The sequence below is a fragment of the Oncorhynchus masou genome, chromosome 24 (genome assembly GCF_036934945.1).
Source record: "Oncorhynchus masou masou isolate Uvic2021 chromosome 24, UVic_Omas_1.1, whole genome shotgun sequence".
NCBI lineage: Eukaryota > Metazoa > Chordata > Actinopteri > Salmoniformes > Salmonidae > Oncorhynchus > Oncorhynchus masou.
In genome coordinates this window covers 43,715,771-43,733,128 of record NC_088235.1, presented here as the reverse complement: position 1 = coordinate 43,733,128, position 17,358 = coordinate 43,715,771, and the positions used below count along the sequence as shown (strand labels likewise).

The 17,358-nt window shown below is 40.4% G+C and overlaps 1 protein-coding gene across 2 annotated transcripts; it reads left to right on the top strand.

The window, feature by feature from the left end:
* The first annotated feature begins 257 nt into the window (after positions 1-257).
* On the top strand, positions 258-16,984 carry LOC135512227 (GTP-binding protein SAR1a-like). Of its 2 annotated transcripts, none has more exons than XM_064934019.1 (7): positions 258-313; positions 7,934-8,006; positions 8,569-8,688; positions 8,823-8,888; positions 9,016-9,119; positions 13,511-13,642; positions 14,177-16,984. In XM_064934019.1, exons 2-7 carry the CDS (start codon positions 7,949-7,951, stop codon positions 14,291-14,293), a joined length of 597 nt encoding a protein of 198 aa, XP_064790091.1. In that variant the 5' UTR covers positions 258-313; positions 7,934-7,948; the 3' UTR covers positions 14,294-16,984. The 2 variants fall into 2 exon arrangements, with proteins under 2 accessions (XP_064790091.1, XP_064790090.1); XM_064934018.1 differs by lacking the exon at positions 258-313 and adding an exon at positions 1,560-1,835.
* Positions 16,985-17,358: the final 374 nt, after the last annotated feature.

Below are 17,358 nucleotides of genomic sequence, written 5' to 3'. Positions count from 1 at the left end.
CGGCCAAATCCTCCCCCAACTCGGACGACGCTGGGGCAATTGTGCGCCGCCCTATGGAACATTCTCTGCATAGTGGTGCGACTATAAATTGCCATTCGTGTATTTTTAGATTTGAAATTATATATAAACTGTGTTTTGATGTGAGATTCTGAGTTCCTTGTCTTAGAAAATCAAATTATAACGTAATTTTACGTGACGCCTGTCCCAATAGCAGTTGTTACGCAGTTCCGGTAAACTAAAATTATTTTTGGACCAGTCATTCACGGAAAAAAAAAGCCTTGACCAAAAGTCGTGTTAGAGCCACGGACACAAGGTAAATTATATATTTTTTTGCCATCAGTTCCATGAAAATCAACGTTACACACTTGTTTATCAGACCAGTATGTTTTGAGTTTGATCAATTGGAGTGGGTTGTTTTGCGACCTTGTTCTGCCTGTTTCTTGTTTACACTGATGTATATTCTAGCATCGCTGATGTTGCAAGTTTACAGTCACCTGCTTCCTGACTGGATTACTATATGGTGTCAACAACAGTAGGCCTATAGCTATATTATATTGTCCATTGTATATCTATAGTCAATAACAAATCTTACTCCAACAACCTTGCGTTTTATCATAGCCGGGCATATATAGGTAAACTCTAGAATTAGTTGTTGCATTCCTTAAGGTCACTGTCATGATATTCACACAGCAAGTTAGTAGACACTATCAAGAGCACAATGCAGAGACTGTCAACAAATACAGCAAAGAGATGCTGTTTTTATTAGTGAGTTCATGTTTAAGTTCTTACGCAGCACTGTCAACACTTTTAAAAGCCATAAAATGTGTGTTCTTCCTATTCCCACTCAGCGTTGCACTGCAGCAGCAATGAGTGTAGGATAGTGGCTTGTGTTATTATTAGTGGCTTGGGGAGTTTGTCAAGGAATATTTCACTTTCTCTCTTTCATAGGAGTAACATGAATTTGTGCATGTGTCAAAAATAATGCCATGTGACTCGAGTTTCACCATCAGCTGGAAGATGGTGGCCCATTTTAGTCAGTGTCAGTGGAGGAAAGGGAGAGTGGAGGGATGTTGAGAGGCAGACGGACCTTCAGATATGTAGGCACCATCAGCCCAGAAAAATACAATTTTAAATGTATGCTCATGTGGTGGAGTCTAGGAATATGGCTTTCCAAGACGACTGTGAGCCAGGTGACATCACTGCCAGTGTTGTGATGAAAATCTCCCCCCTGCCAGAATTCCCCCCTCCCTTCTAATTTCCTTAATTATGTGGCTAGAGTCAAATACTTTCTATAGAACAAACTTCACCTCCGGAAAAGGAAACCGAAATGAATAATGAATTTGTGTGTTATCATAAACATGGAGTAAAATGTTGACAAGCAATAAACATTTCAGAACAACTATGGCTGAATTATCTTACACTTTCAAAAATACTTGTCGAATAAGACATGGGAGAGATGACGAATTTTGGCAAAGAGATTTATTTATAGACTAATACAAATCAGTAGCGGATTTAGGTACGGGCGACATGGGCAGCTGTACAGCGCAGCATCTAATTCTGACAGGGGGACCTGTTCTAAAAAAGGTCCCCGGGAGAGATGGCGCGAGGGAGTGCGCAGGCAAGTGTGTTGTAAAAGGAGGAGAGAAAGAACGATAGCGAGTAGAGAGGAGCCGAATTCAGGAAGTAATTTACGTCTGAGTATCGTTGGAGAAAGAGGACGTGCTAGTTCTGGAAGAGGATTGTTCCATACCACCGAGTGACTGTCTTTTTCGCCAGAGTGATGCTAGCTGTCTAACGTTACCCACTGGAGTGATGGACATCAAATCATTGTTACCGTGAGTTGAAGTGATTTAACGTTAGTTCTAAAATATTCCCTGGAAGTAATTGAACTTTCTGTTTATGACCTGAAAGAACATGAAATCTAAAGTTGGGGACTTTTCAGTTGTTTGACATTACATAGTAACGTTAGTGCAAGGATAAGAAGGGACACCTAATACTGAACATTTAGGCCTAATTAGCCATTCAAAGGAGAATAATATTACCGTGACAACGTTGCAGACTAACGTAAACTCACGTATACTCGTACATCACCTTGGTCCGTACAATTGCCCTTATTTTAGCCCCCCAAAAACGTAACACTTCCAGATCAACTGTAATGTCAATACCATTGTACAATGTATCCCCTTTCCATACAAAAGCACAATTTATCCCCTTTCCAACAAAATAAATGACATGACCTAAACGCTGCCCGTTTCTGCATAATTCATGCAGGCAAATTGAAAATGGCGGGTGGGGAAGCGCAACTAATGCGTGATGGTGAGAAGGAGTTGTCGTGTGGGAATTATTTTTTTTCACTAGATCTGTCCAACTTCTCACCTTATCGCCTCTAAAACGTAAATAAAACACCATAAAGAGTTTGTGTCATTACATACCTATTTGAAGGTTTGTATCGAATTCGAATCGGGTTTTTAGGGCGGTGCTAAAGTGATATTAGAAGTAAACAGCGGCTTTGAGAATGATGACTCAAAAAATGACTAGGTATCCCACCCTTACCCCCGTCACTGGCCATTTCTTGTTTCTAAAGAATGAGAGAAGTGCTACACCTAGTGGAGAGAGATTGCAAGACAGAAATAGTTGCTTTATGCATGCTGTACGTTACGACATGACATGACACGCCACGATGGAAAGGAGGGCCCGTTTTTTAAACTTTTCTCCAGTACTATAGAGCCATTACCATGTCAATCAACACTTGAATAGAAACATAGTTCACACACCCGATTTTGAAGTCAACACAGTCGCTACAGTCCCATTAGTTTTCTTTGTAGCATCGTTTGAATGTTGCAGTTGCGCACATTTGTAAGGAATGGGCTGAGTTTACGTTACTTCTATTAGACCTCATACAGACCCCATGAACACAGTAACGGGTGTCATTCGTTATTTTAGTTTGTTATTGGGATATCTGATATAGTGTCTTCAAGCTAGGCTAACCTTGCACGTGAGGTAGGTTACTGTAGGTTATTCTGTGCTATTTTGCCAGTTGTGTTTCCTTAAAACTGGTAATATAGTCTCATTATTTTAAAGCAGAACTATCTTTATATTACTACTGCCTTGGGGTAAGGGGTCTAACCTGTCATAGGTATTGGGATGTATTGCGGGTGGATGCTCCATGCTATTAACCATGTAATCTGAGGGGCTGCATACAGTGAGTTATTTGTATTTTTTTCACCCTATACTATTAGGAAAAGTGCCACTACTAAGGTTGCACATTTTGGTGAATATTCAGAGGTGGAAACTTTATGTGGGAATATGCAAATTAATATTATACCATTTAAATGTAGATGTTGATTTGCATTGGATATATTTACCATATCATATGGAGACAGAAACATAAACCTTTTACCTTATCATAACTAGACATAATTGCAAATTATTAAATCCTTCCAATAGAAAAAAAACAACAACAATTAGTTACAAATTGAACTTTAATTAAATGAGTTGACTCTTCACATGGGAGGATTTCACTGAACAACAAAAGATCGGGAATATTGAATGATCCCCAATGATCCATCGCATCTCCCAAAAACCTTTTCAACATACATCTGTAAAATGATAGTCTAGAAACTTGAGCTTTGGTTGTCTCCCTCTCAGGCTTCCATGACTTCTCCCTAGACCTCCTCAATGTCCACCTCTTGAACATCAGACTCTGATGCCTCATCTTCACTGTCACTTTCCAATCTCCAACATCCAACAGGATGGCGTTGTCTCCCTCAATCCGTGCAATGGCTACTGCTATAGGGTTCAGGAGTTTCAGGCTGCTTACCACTCTCCCAAAATAAATAACCCAGGAGGATCCTCTTGATGGGGCTGTCCATATCGGCAGACTGTGATATGGCCATTTCTTGGAGACACTCCTTCCCCTCAAGGAGACTGTCAAACATGATGACAACTCCACCCAACAGGTGTTGCTGGGCAGCTTCAATGTGGTGCTCTTATTCTTCTCACTTTGCTTAGTGAGGTAGATTGCAGCAATAACTTGACGACCCTTCACATACCTAACCATTTTCTTGGCTCTCTTGTAGAGTGTGTCCACTTTTACAGTGCCATGATGTCCTTGAGGAGCAGATTCAATGCATGAGCAGCACAGCTAATGAGTGTGATGTGAGGGTAGGACTCCTCCACTTTAGACCAAGCAGCCTTCATGTTTGCAGCATTGTCTGTCACCAGTGCAAATACCTTCTGTGGTCCAAGTTCATTGATGGCTGCCTTCAGCTCATCTGCAATGTAGAGACCTGTGTGTCTGTTGTCCCTTGTGTCTGTGCTCTTGTAGAATACTGGTTGAGGGGTGGAGATGATGTAGTTAATTATTCCTTGCCCACGAACATTCGACCACCCATCAGAGATGATTGCAATACAGTCTTCTTTCTCTATGATTTGCTTAACCTTCACTTGAACTCTGTTGAACTTTGCATCCATCCAGCAAATGAATAGATAAAGCATGTCTGGTTGGGGGGGGTGTATGCTGGGCAAAGAACATTCAGAAATCTCTTCCAATACACTGTTGCATACACAGCTCGAGCAAGACATTCATCAGCATTTCTCTGACTACATTCCTCCATTGTGTCAAAATAAATTCTGATTCCAGGAGGACCATGAGCTGTTGCTCTCGATAAGGTGTCTGATTCATCATTTTCACCTCGAATAGAGGGATTTGGCACAATATTTTCAAATGTACACAGCTTTTCCTTCTACATTAGCTGCAGTGAAATGTCTCCCACATCAGATAGTGCATGTGGCATTTTCATGTAAAAATTGTTTTAAAAAAACAAATACAATTCCATGTACAGATAAATAGTAAAGCAGTTAGATTAAACAACTCCTTTGTAAGATACATGTTTTACAATTAAACATGTATGGAAACAGGTGAATTAACACTCAGTTAGCAGGCTCAAGCAAGCTAAACCCACATGGTAGCAAAAACTAACTAGCAGAAATTGTTAACAAGTTATAAATGATTTAAACACACTTTGCTGTATGCTGCTATTTACTAGTTAATAAAACATTATGTATGTCATATAAAATAGTGTATATTCACCCCACACAGTATTGAAATCAAAACTTACCAGAAAGCATGTAGTCCTTAGCTCAGACAGTGTAGTAGTGTGGGCTCAAAGCATCTCATTAGTGTGTAAGACCTTGAGAATCAGCTCTACATGTGATGGAAGAATGCACTGTGCATGCAGAGGGTTGCAATTCCATTGAATTGGGGATAGTTTAAGCAAAATATGCCACAAGACCTAGAATTTCCTTATGTGTATCTCACGTAATAGGTTCACTGTTCCTGAAATTTACCAGAAAGTTTCAGATTCTTTGCAACCCTAGTCACTACTACTAAATACCGTGGTGAAGTTAAATGTGTTCGGCAACAGAGACACAGGTCAGTTTGTTGCTCAACCTCCCAAGGCTGATCTGAGGAAAACCATACAAAAAGTATTTCCTATCTGTTACACTCACTCAGCTGTGCTTCACAAGTAATACAACAACAGATCTGTTAATGGTGTGATCATATAGCCTACCTCAAATGTTGAAATATAATTTTAAAAGATTGGTCAAGAACAACAATGCATTGGCAGGGAAATTAAAGCAAAGCCAATATGCGGTGATAATTTATTGGGCCTATAGCTTACAGCACAAACTTCATTGTTACAGTACTGTTTTAAATTGGTTAATGTTGCAGTATTTTTTAAGTCATGTTAAAAAAAATCTTGATTGTAGACCGAGGCTTGCATTTTGACTCAAAGTGATCTTGACTCAGAAAAGGTTGGTGTCCTCTGTTCTAGAGTTTTCCTTGTAAACCCTATCAATGTTTCCCTTTACTGTCGCAATTGTGATCGAATCAATGCAATATTAGCCACTTTCAATGCAACATACCGATAGAAAATGAACTATGCAAGAGATTTTGTTGTTGGCAGAACGCATCGGAGTAGGATTCTATTGAGTTGACATGCACTACTCAGCCCTTACTCTACACAGACTGTGTTTACAGAATGAGCGGTCGTGAGTAAATTAGCTTGATTTTGAGATCAAAGTGATGTATGTAGCCACGTGTGCACATTTTGTTCATATCCTTTGCTAGTTAGTGAGATATTAGCCCAGTGAAAGATAATTTGTAGTCAGCAATAGGGCTGTGATTGCTTCCTACAAGAGCAACAGCAACAGTCCCAAAACATCACTGCTATAGAGGAGATCTGCATGGAGGAATGGGCCAAAATACCAGCAACAGTGTGTGAAAACCTTGTGAAGACTTACAGAAAACGTTTGACCTCTGTTATATACCCTTTGTTGGCAATGACAAAGTATTGAGAAACTTTTGTTATTGACCAAATACTTATTTTCCACCATAATTAGCAAATAAATTAATTAAAAATCCTACAATGTGATTTTCTGGATTTTTTTCCTTCTCATTTTGTCTGTCATTGTTGAAGTGTACCTATGATGAAAATTACAGGCCTCTCTCATCTTTGTAAGTGGGAGAACTTGCACAATTGGTGGCTGACTAACTACTTTTTTGCCCCACTGTAGGTGTGACTAAGTCTATTGCACTGTGTGATTTGTGATTTAGCTGTTATATTATTTCAATTTACTATTTCTGTATTTTTATTTCATCATGTTTCATTGATAAACAAATTGTATCACCTCTAACAATTTGTTAGAGATTTTGTTATTTCACTGAACGAAAATATAAATGCAACATGCAACAATTTCAAATATTTTACAGAGTTACAGTTCAGGAAATCAGTCAATTGAAATACATTCATTCGGCCCTAATCTATGGATTTCACATGACTTGGAATGCAGATATGCATCTGTTGATTAAAAAAAAATGTGGGCATGGATCATTAAACCAGTCAGTATCTGGTGTGACCACCATTTGCCTCATGCAGCGCGACACATCTCCTTCACGTAGAGTTGATCAGGCTATTGATTGTGTTCTGTGGAATGCTGTCCCACTACTTTTCAATGGCTGTTCAAATTTGCTGAATATTGGCGGAAACTGGAACACGCTGTTGTACACAGCGATCCAGAGCATCCCAAACATGCTCAATGGGTAACATGTCTGGTGAGTACGCAGGCCATGGAAGAACTGTGACATTTTAAAGTTTCCAAAAATTGTGTACAGATCCTTGCGACACGGCTCCGTGCATTATCATGCTGAAACATGAGGTGATGTCAGCGGCTGAACGGCGTGACAATGGGCCTCTAGGATCTCGTCACAGTATCTCTGTGCATTCAAATGGCCAATTGTGTTGGACTGGCATGGTTACATGTGGTCTGTGGTTATAAGGCCAGTTGGAGGTACTGCCAAATTCTCTAAAACGATGTTGAAGGCGGCTTATAATAATTCAATGTTCATTTCTATATCTGGCAACAGTTCTGGTGGACATTCCTACAGTCAGCATACCAATTGCACTGTCCCTCAACTTGAGACATCTGTGGCATTGTGTTGTGTGACAACTGCACATTTTAGTGGCCCCAGCACTAGGTTCACCTGTGTAATGATCATGCTGTTTAATCAGCTTCTTGATATACCACACCTGTCAGGTGGCTGGATTATCTTGACAAAGGAGAAATGTTCACTAACAGGGATGTAAACAAATGTGTGCACAAAATTTGAGAGAAATTCGGTGCATATGGAAAATGTCTGGGAAACTTGGCACTTTACTTGCTCTTTCACAAATAAAATGTGTAGTATATGGGTAGAGCCAGAAGCAATGTGTAGAGGCAATATGTCTAACTTTCTCTTGTGTGGCAGAGTTGTAGTTGGCCCTTGTCTGTCCTCTAATGAATGAAGCTGAGTATAGTTAAGAGTTAAGTACCGTCAGGATTTTCATTAACACTGTAAGTGACTGTTTGTTATTTAAACTTTCTGTTTCAGGTGAAGATAACAGACATGTCGTTTATATTTAACTGGATCTACAGAGGCCTCAGTGGTGTGCTGCAGTTACTAGGTACAGTGCATTTAAGCGATAAGCCTAGAGGAAGTGTGGTATTTGGCCAATATACCACGGCTAAGGGCTGTTCTTATGCATGACGCAACGGGGAGTGCCTAGATTCAACCCTTAGCCGTAGTATATTGGCCATAAATCACAAAGCCCTGAGGTGCCTTATTGCTATTATAAACTGGCTACCAACGTAATTAGAGCAGTAAAAATACATGTTTTGTTATACCCACGGTATACAGTCTCATATACCACTGCTGTCAGCCAATCAGCATTCAGGGCTCGAACCACCCAGTTTATAATACAATTTAAACCATTCAATCATTCAAACTAACTACTGAAGAAAGATGAATTACATACTGAAGAGTGATCAACTTTATTTCTGAGTGTATCTGTAGCGTTTGACTCATGCTGTACCAATAACTGTGTTTTCTTTCTCAAGCACATTCCTAACTTAATCATATTATGGTCAAATCTGCTATTTAATCCCATGTCGTATTGTCAGCATCATATTTTCCTACATTAAATTTGATGGTAAATAGACTGTCTCTTCGCTTGTATCTCCCTCCAGGTTTGTATAAGAAGTCTGGGAAGCTGGTGTTCCTTGGTTTGGACAATGCTGGGAAAACAACACTACTGCACATGCTCAGAGATGACCGACTGGGACAGCATGTGCCAACCCTACATCCCAGTAAGGCAAAGGAGGTTCAGACACCTTTTGCTTACTTAGCTATGGCTGTCCATCGTTCTCTTTTAAGTGCTCTTATTGAATGACCTTTGTCTGGTGTTCCTAAAGTAGTCTATTTGTCTGCCTCTGTCCCACAGCATCAGAAGAGTTAACCATTGCTGGGATGACATTCACAACATTTGATCTTGGTGGTCACACACAAGGTACACATTAGAACTCAAACTTAGTTAACTTATGGTTAAGTCTTGAAATCTTCAGGTGATACTAAGGCTTAAGTGGCAGTGACAAGTCACTTGGGATCAATGAAACTGCTTTGATTTTCACTCACAGCCAGAAGAATCTGGAAGAACTACCTCCCAGCTATAAATGGTATAGTCTACCTGGTGGATTGTGCAGACCATGATAGACTACAAGAAGCCAAAATTGAACTGGATGTAAGCAACCCCAAACACATTTCTACAAAGAAAATAGATGGTAGTAGTAAATAAGCAGTATACAGTATCTTACACCCGGTAGTTATTGTATGGCTAAATGCTAATCAATACACCATTGCTTTTCACTGATGAGCAGGGCATTAATCCTTAAGTCTATTGACGCACCCGTGCATCAACTTAATGAACATACTACAAAAATCCTGATCGAAATCCATCAGTTTAAAAGCTGCAATATGTAACTTTTTGGGCGACCCCCGAAAAAGTTACATAGAAATTTGAGCGGTAGATCTGTCACTCATTGAAAACAAGTCTAAGAAACGGTAGATCAGTTCTATGTGTGCTATTTCAAATCAAATCAAACTTTATTTGTCACATGCGCTGACTACAACAACTACAAGCATTACTGTAAAATGCTTACTTACAAGCCCTTGACCAACAATGCAGTTAAAGGAAGAGTTAAGAAAATATTTACCAAATTAACAAATTGTTGTTGTTTTTTAAATGAAAAAAGTTACACAATTTAAATAAGACTATATACAGGAGGTACAGGTTAGTCGAGGTAATTTGTACATGTAGGTAAAGGTAAAGTGACTATGCATAGATAATAAACAGCGAGTAGCCGCAAATGGGGGGTGTGTCAATGTCAATAGTCCGGGTGGCTATTTGATTAATTGTTCAGCAGTTTTATGGCTTGGTGTCAAGAAGCTGTTAACGAGCCATTTGGTCCTAGACTTGGTACTCCGGTACCCCTTGCTATGCGGTTTCAGAGAGAACAGTCTATGACTTGGGTGACTAGAGTCTTTGACAATTTTTGGGCTTTCCTCTGACACCGCCTAGTATATAGGTCCTGGATGGCAGGAAGCCACTACCACTGCCTTACGGTCAGATGCTGAGCAGTTGCCATACCAGACGGTGATGCAACCTGTCAGGATGCTCTCGATGGTGCAGATGCAAAACTTTGAGGATCTGGGGACCCATGCCAAATGTTTTCAGTCTTCTGAGGTGGAAAAGGTATAGTGCCCTCTTCGACTGTCTTGGTGTGTTTGGACCATGATAGTTTGTTGTTGATGTAGACACCAAGGAGCTTGAAACTCTCGACCCGGTCCACTAAAGCCCCGTCGATGTCAATGGGAGCCTGTTCTGCCCGCCTTTTCCTGTAGTCCACGATCACTCCTTTGTCTTGCTCAAATTGAGGGAGAGGTTGTTGTCTTGGCACCACACTGCCAGGTCTCTGACCTCCTCCCTATAGGCTGTCTCATCGTTGTCGCTAATCAGGCCTACCACTGTTGTCGTCAGCAAACGTAATGATGGTGTTGGAGTCGTGTTTGGCCACTCAGTCATGGGTGAACAGGGAGTACAGGAGGGGACTAAGCATTCACCCCTGAGAGGCTCCTGTGTTGAGGATCAGCGTGGCAGACGTGTTGTTTCCTACCCTTACCACCTGCGGGCGGCCCGTCAGAAAGTCCAGGATCCGATCCAGTTGCAGAGGGAGGTGTTTAGTCCCAGGGTCCTTAGCTTAGTGGGCTCAATGGTATTGAACGCTGAGCTGTAGTCCTTGAACAGCATTCCCACATAGGTGTTCCTTTTGTCCAGTTGGGAAAGGGCGGTGTGGAGGGCAAAAGAGATTGCATTATCTGTGGTTATGTTGGGGCAGTATGCAAATTGGAGTGGGTCTAGTGTATCTGGGATGATGGTGTTGATGTGAGCCATGACCAGATTTTCAAAGCACTTCATGGCTACAGATGTGAGTGCTACGGGGAGGTAATAATTTAGGCAGGTTACCTTTGCTTTCTTGGGCACAGGGACTATGGTGGTATGCTTGAAACACGTAGAGGTTGAAAATGTCAGTGAAGACACTTGCCAGTTGGCTTTGAGTACACGTCCTGGTAATCCGTCTGGCCTTATGGCTTTGTGAATGTTGACCTGTTTAAAGGTCTCCACATCGGCTACCGAGAGCTCTATCACACAGTCATCCGGAACAGCTGGTGCTCTCATGCATGCTTCAGTGTTGCATAAAAGGCATTTAGCTCGTCTGATAGGCTCGCATCACTTGGCAGCTCGCAGCTGGGTTTCCCTTTGTACTCCGTAACAGTTTTCAAGCCCTGCCACATCCGACGAGTGTCAGAGCCGGTGTAATAGGATTCAATCCTAATCCTGTATTGACGCTTTGCTTGTTTGATGGATCGTCTGAGGGCTTAGCAGTCATCAGCTTCATCAATAAGTGCATCGACGACATCGTCCCCACAGTGACCGTACGTAATATCCCAACCAGAAGCCATGGATTACAAGCAACATCCGCATTACATAAACAGCCTTTAGCTCGATGTGGATGTTGCTTGTAAGCAATGGCTTCTGGTTGGGATATGTACGTATGGTCACTGTGGGGATGACTACGTCGTTGTCGATGCGCTTATTGATGAAGCCGATGACAGGTGGTATACACCTCAATGCCATTGGATGAATCCCATTTTCCAGTCTGTGCTAGCAAAACAGTCCTGTAGCGTAACATCCACGTCATCTGACCACTTCTGTATTGAGCGAGTCACTGGTACTTCCTGCTTTAGTTTTTGCTTGTAAGCCGGAATCAGGAGGATATAATTATGGTCATATTTGCCAAATGGAGGGAGAGCTTTGTATGCATCTTTGTGTGTGGCGTAAAGGTGGTCTAGAGTTGTTTTTGTTTTTTTCTCCTCTGGTTGCACATGTGACATGCTGGTAGAATTGAGGTAAAACGGATTTAAGTTTGCCTGCATTAAAATCCCCAGCCACTAGGAGTGCCGCTTTTGGATGAGCATTTTCTTGTTTGCTTATGGCCTTGTACAGCTGGTTGAGTGCTGTCTTAGTGCCAGCATCGGTTAGTGGTGGTAAATAGACAGCTACGAAAAATAATATAGATGAGAACTCTCTTGGTATATAGTGTTGTCTAAAGCTTATCATAAGGTACTCTACCTCAGGCGAGCAATACCTTGAGACTTCTTTAATATTAGACAACGTGCACCAGCTGTTGACAAATAGACACACACCCGCCCCGCATCTTGCCAGACGTAGCTTCTCTGTCCTGCCGATACATGGAAAATCCCGCCAGCTCTATATTATCCGTATTGTTGTTCAGCCACAACTCGTGAAACATCCCATTGGTAGGATAGTCTTGATCGTATATCATCCATTTTCTTTTCCAATGATTGCACGTTGGCCAATAGAACAGATGGTAGTGGAGGTTTACTCACTCGCCTACAAATTATCTTAAGGCAGCCTTACCTCCGACCCTTTTTTCTCCGTCTTTTCTTCACGCAAATGACGGGGATTTGGGCCCGTTCCCAAGAAAGCAGGATATCTTTTGCGTCAGACTCGTTGAAGAAAAAGTCTTCCAGTTCGTGGTGAGTAATCGCTGTTCTGATGTCCAGAAAACAAAGTTACAAACAATGTGAAAAAAATAACAAAATAGCACAGTTGGTTAGGAGTTAGTCATCAGTTGGTCATCCCCTCCGGCACCATTCTTAAAGTATTTCTATGCTTCTAGTTTTTTTTTTTTTTTTTAGTCTTTAACTTTCGGTTTTGTACACCAGCTTCAAACAGCTGAAAATACTAGATGTTTGGTTATGGAAAATGTATTTTACAGCCATTTAAATGGTACAATGATTCTCCAGACTATACTTGTTTGTTTTGTCACATAAACTGAAATTAAACTATTACTACCAGGAACCTATTGCAACCAGGAAATGTCGGTGCGATTTCTGCATAGTGCGTCTTTAAGCTAGATATCAGTTGCATGGGATGCGTCCCAATCCACTGCATCCGCCTATGTCGCCCTTCCGCATCTGTGGTGGAAAGTGGCAGCATTACAGAGCTGTTTATCATACCAGGAGACATCCTGAAAATAGGTCTCGTCACGAAAACGTCTGTAGCGTCTGAAAGGTTTGGCCTACTAACTAATATGACCACTCTATGGAAAGATGACATTCTCACGAACACGACCCCCACAGGTGTCACAGAACTAGTCTCAAGGTAACCAATACAAATTAATGGAGGAAGTTTTAAGCCAACAAAAATAAGCGGTTAAATATGTCTAAAACAACATATTTGCGAGCTTTCTTATATCTCCTAGATATAGGACAGACCGCTTATTCCTTGTTATTTATTTTTTGACTGTCTTTTTTTGCCATTTATGCATGTCTTATTCAATGCGTTTCTAAGGGCAATAGTAGTAAAGGCCAAATGTAAATATTTTATAGGATATTTGTTTTACAATTACTTTTATACCTAAAGGGGTCCTAAAATTCCAACTGAAATAGCTAAAGGATCCATGGTATGACCATCTTTAAACAATATCACATGAAATCTTTGTAGAACTTTTAGAGGTTTAACTGGCCCTCTACATTCTCCCTCTCCAGGCGCTGTTAACAGATGAGACCATCTACAATGTGCCTGTACTTATCCTCGGGAATAAGATCGACCGCCAAGAGGCAATCAGTGAAGACGCACTCCGAGGGATGTTCGGACTCATTGGACACACTACCGGAAAGGTGAGGAGGAGAGGGGCTTACTGTTGAATGCACACAACATAATTTACCCTCTAGAGCATCAGCCTCCAGAGCAACTGACATCAGATAGTACCAGTACTATCATACTAAGAAGAAAAAGAAACAACATAAAGCAGTCCTAATGTTGAAAAAAAAACGCATTATGTTGTCACATTTGGTTTATTTTGAAAGCACACAATTGACACTATTTTCCATGCGTGTTTTAATAGGTTTTTGAAGGACCATAGAGTTAAGTCTTCTTTGTATTTTCCTATTTGCCAAGTAAATCTGGTATCATAGTATTGCAATACTGGTATTGTGAGAACACTACTACAGAGCTAGGCAATTGGGTCTAGTATTGACAATGACTAAATGTGGATGACAAATGACTGATTTAGAGTACAGTTAGGATCCACTTCATTGTAGTAGTTTATTATGGTAACTCTGTAGTCTCACATTGACTCCAATGCAAAGGAAAAGGTTGGATTGGAGAGTAATCTTTACTTGTCTCTTCTGCCTATGTGTTTCTCTCCTTAGGGTAATGTGTCACTGAAGGAGCTGAACCTGAGGCCCATGGAGATCTTCATGTGTAGTGTTCTGAAGAGGCAGGGATACGGAGATGGTTTCCGCTGGCTCTCACAGTACATTGACTGATCGATCCATCACTATTTCTCTTACTAGATTCACACTATACAAGCCAACTCAACTTACTGGGTGGGCTAGATTATTTCAAATAAGATGGCCATTTCCAGCATGGTTCAAGCAACTGATAGATGTGTAACAAGTTCAGGTCAGCCAAGTACACAAGAGGACAGACATGCCTCACGAATCTACCCCCTGGAAAAGCTATTAACTGCTAGCGTGCTATATTTATTGTAATTTTTACATTTGAGAAAGTGTGGCCTCGATAAGTAAATATATTTCTAAGACAAATATATTTGTATTGATACAGTATTTATACTCTTGTGTTTTGGACATATTTCTTTGGGTTCAAACAGTGTTGAAATATGTAAATGTTTGATAGTAGAATAGTAAAATCTAATAATAATTGGTACACCCTTTTATAGTCTGAGCCCTATGTAGTGAATTCAAACTTCAAAACCAATATTGTGTAGTTTACACGTTGCGTCATTTTCAATAATGATCTGTTACTTTCTGAAAGTACTGTGGTGGTGGGCGTTTTGAATCATACCTCACGTGATGTCAGTCAAACAGTTTTATTATTACAGTATTATTTCTCCTCCCACTTATGATGACGTTACAGGGTAGGACATGTCATCGCTTTGAACCAGTTCGTAACCATGGTTTATTTTTAAGTTGCTGGCATTGGATTTCAGAGGGGTTATTGGTGTAACAGTTCCGCGTTTGTGTCTTTTCGACATTGCTGCTCTCTCCTTCCACGAACATTTGAAGTCGGAAGTTTACATACACTTAAGGTTGGAGTCATCAAAACTCGTTCTTCAACCACTCCACTAATTTCTTGTTAACAACCTATAGTTTTGGCAAGTTTGTTAGGACATCTACTTTGTGCATGACACAAGTAATTTTTCCAACAATTGTTTACAGACAGATTATTTCACTTATAATTCACTCTATCACAATTCCAGTGGGTCAAGATTTTACATGCACGAAGTGTACTGTTCCCTTAAACAGCTTGGAAAATTCCAGAAAATGATGTCATGGCTTTACAAGCTTCTGTTAGGCTACTTGGCATCATTTGAGTCAATTGGAGGTGAACCTGTGGATGTATTTCAAGGCCTACCTTCAAACTCAGTGCCTCTTTGCTTGACATCATTGGAAAATCAAAAGAAATCAGCCAAGACCTCAGAAAAAAAATTGTAGACCTCCACAAGTCTTGTTCATCCTTGGTAGGAATTTCCAAACGCCTGAAGGTACCACGTTCACCTGTACAAACAATAGTACGCAAGTATAAACACCATGGGACCACGCAGCCGTCATACCGCTCAGGAAGGAGATGCGTTCCGTCTATAAATGTACTTTGGTGTCAAAAAGTGCAAGTCAATCCCAGAACAACAGCAAAGGACCTTGTGAAGATGCTTGTGGAAACCGGTACAAAAGTATCTATATCCACTGTAAAACGACACCTATATCAACTTCCGCTCAGCAAGGAAGAAGCCACTGCTCCAAAACTGCCATAAAAAAGCCTGGCTACGGTTTGCAACTGCACATGTGGACAAAGATCGTACTTTTTGGAGAAATGTCCCCTGGTCTGATGAAACAAAAATAGAACTGTTTAGCCATAATGACCATTGTTATGTTTGGAGGAAATAGGGGGAGGCTTGCAAGCCGAAGAACACCATCCCAACCATGAAGCACGGAGGTTAAAGCTTGGTCACAAATGGGTCTTCCAGGAAGTTAAAGCTTGGTCACAAATGGGTCTTCCAAATGGACAATGACACCAAGCATACTTCCAAAGTTATGGCTTAAGGACAACAAAGTCAAGGTATTGGAGTGGCCATCACAAAGCCCTGACCTCAACCTATAGAACATTTGTGGGCATAACTGAAAAGCATGTGCGAGCAAGGAGGCCTACACACCTGACTCGGATACACCAGCTCTGTCAGGAGGAATGGGCCAAAATTCACCCAACTTATTGTGGGAAGCTTGTGGAAGGCTACCTGATACGTTTGACCCAAGTTAAACAATTTAAAGGCAATGCTACCAAATACTAATTGAGTGTATGTAAACTTCTGACCCACTGGGAATGTGATTAAATAAATAAAATCTGAAGTAAATCGTTCTCTCTCCTATTATTCTGACATTTCACATTCTTAAAATAAAATGGTAATCCTACCTGACCTAAAACAGGGAATTTTTACTTGGATTAAATGTCAGGAATTGTGAAAAACTGAGTTTAAATGTATTTGGCTTAGACGTATGTAAACTTCTGACTTCAACTGTACTACATAGCAGGCCTGGGTTCACATACTTTTAGAAATCTTTCAAATACTTTGATCTTTTTATTTAGCCTGCCTGGATTGCCAGGTTTGTACTTCTGGGAATTTTCTGTTGGTTCTATTGCAACATACAAGCTCAATCAAGCACAGCGGAAGTATTTTAAATGATTTCAAATTGTAATTGAGCTAGGTCTGCTATACCAACCAGGCCAAATACGTTTTTCTATAACTGCCAAAGCGTATAGGCCTACACCCTTACATTTATCTAAGCATTTCTCTTTTCAAATGCATATCATAAAAGGAAAGCAATGGTGCCCTACATGTATTTTACTGTACAAAACATGAAATCTATGCAGATGATAATTGATGTTTTATTACATGGTTATTCCTTCAAGAATATATTGATATCCTATTATTCTGTTCTATATGTAATACTATGGTCTCACTCCTTAATATAGCAGCACCCCTCAAGACATGCTTTTTCAGGTTATTTGACCATTAGAAATAGTTACATACCCGACAGGTTTTACCAACGAGGACAAAGTTGTTGTTTTCTCATAAATGACTGTTTTTGTATTGATAATTCCAGTTGTTTCACTACCAACCAATGACATGGATGTGACTACAAGTGCATTAACACGTTTTATTTATAAATTGTTTAATACAAAAGTGCAGTATTTTGTAATACCAGGGTTTTATCACAACTTTGTAGGTTACAGATAATGTATGCAATTTCCTATAGTCTACCAACTGTATACATGGTTTTTGTTACTGTAAAATAAGTACTTTGACTATTGGCTG

Excerpts from the sequence above, each read along its gene's own strand:
- LOC135512227 (XM_064934019.1), top strand. The coding sequence starts at position 7,949 with ATGTCGTTTATATTTAACTGGATCTACAGAGGCCTCAGTGGTGTGCTG. Across the intron at positions 8,689-8,822 it reads TGTGCCAACCCTACATCCCA|CATCAGAAGAGTTAACCATT; the intron begins GTAAGGCAAAGG and ends TCTGTCCCACAG. Across the intron at positions 9,120-13,510 it reads AAGCCAAAATTGAACTGGAT|GCGCTGTTAACAGATGAGAC; the intron begins GTAAGCAACCCC and ends CTCCCTCTCCAG.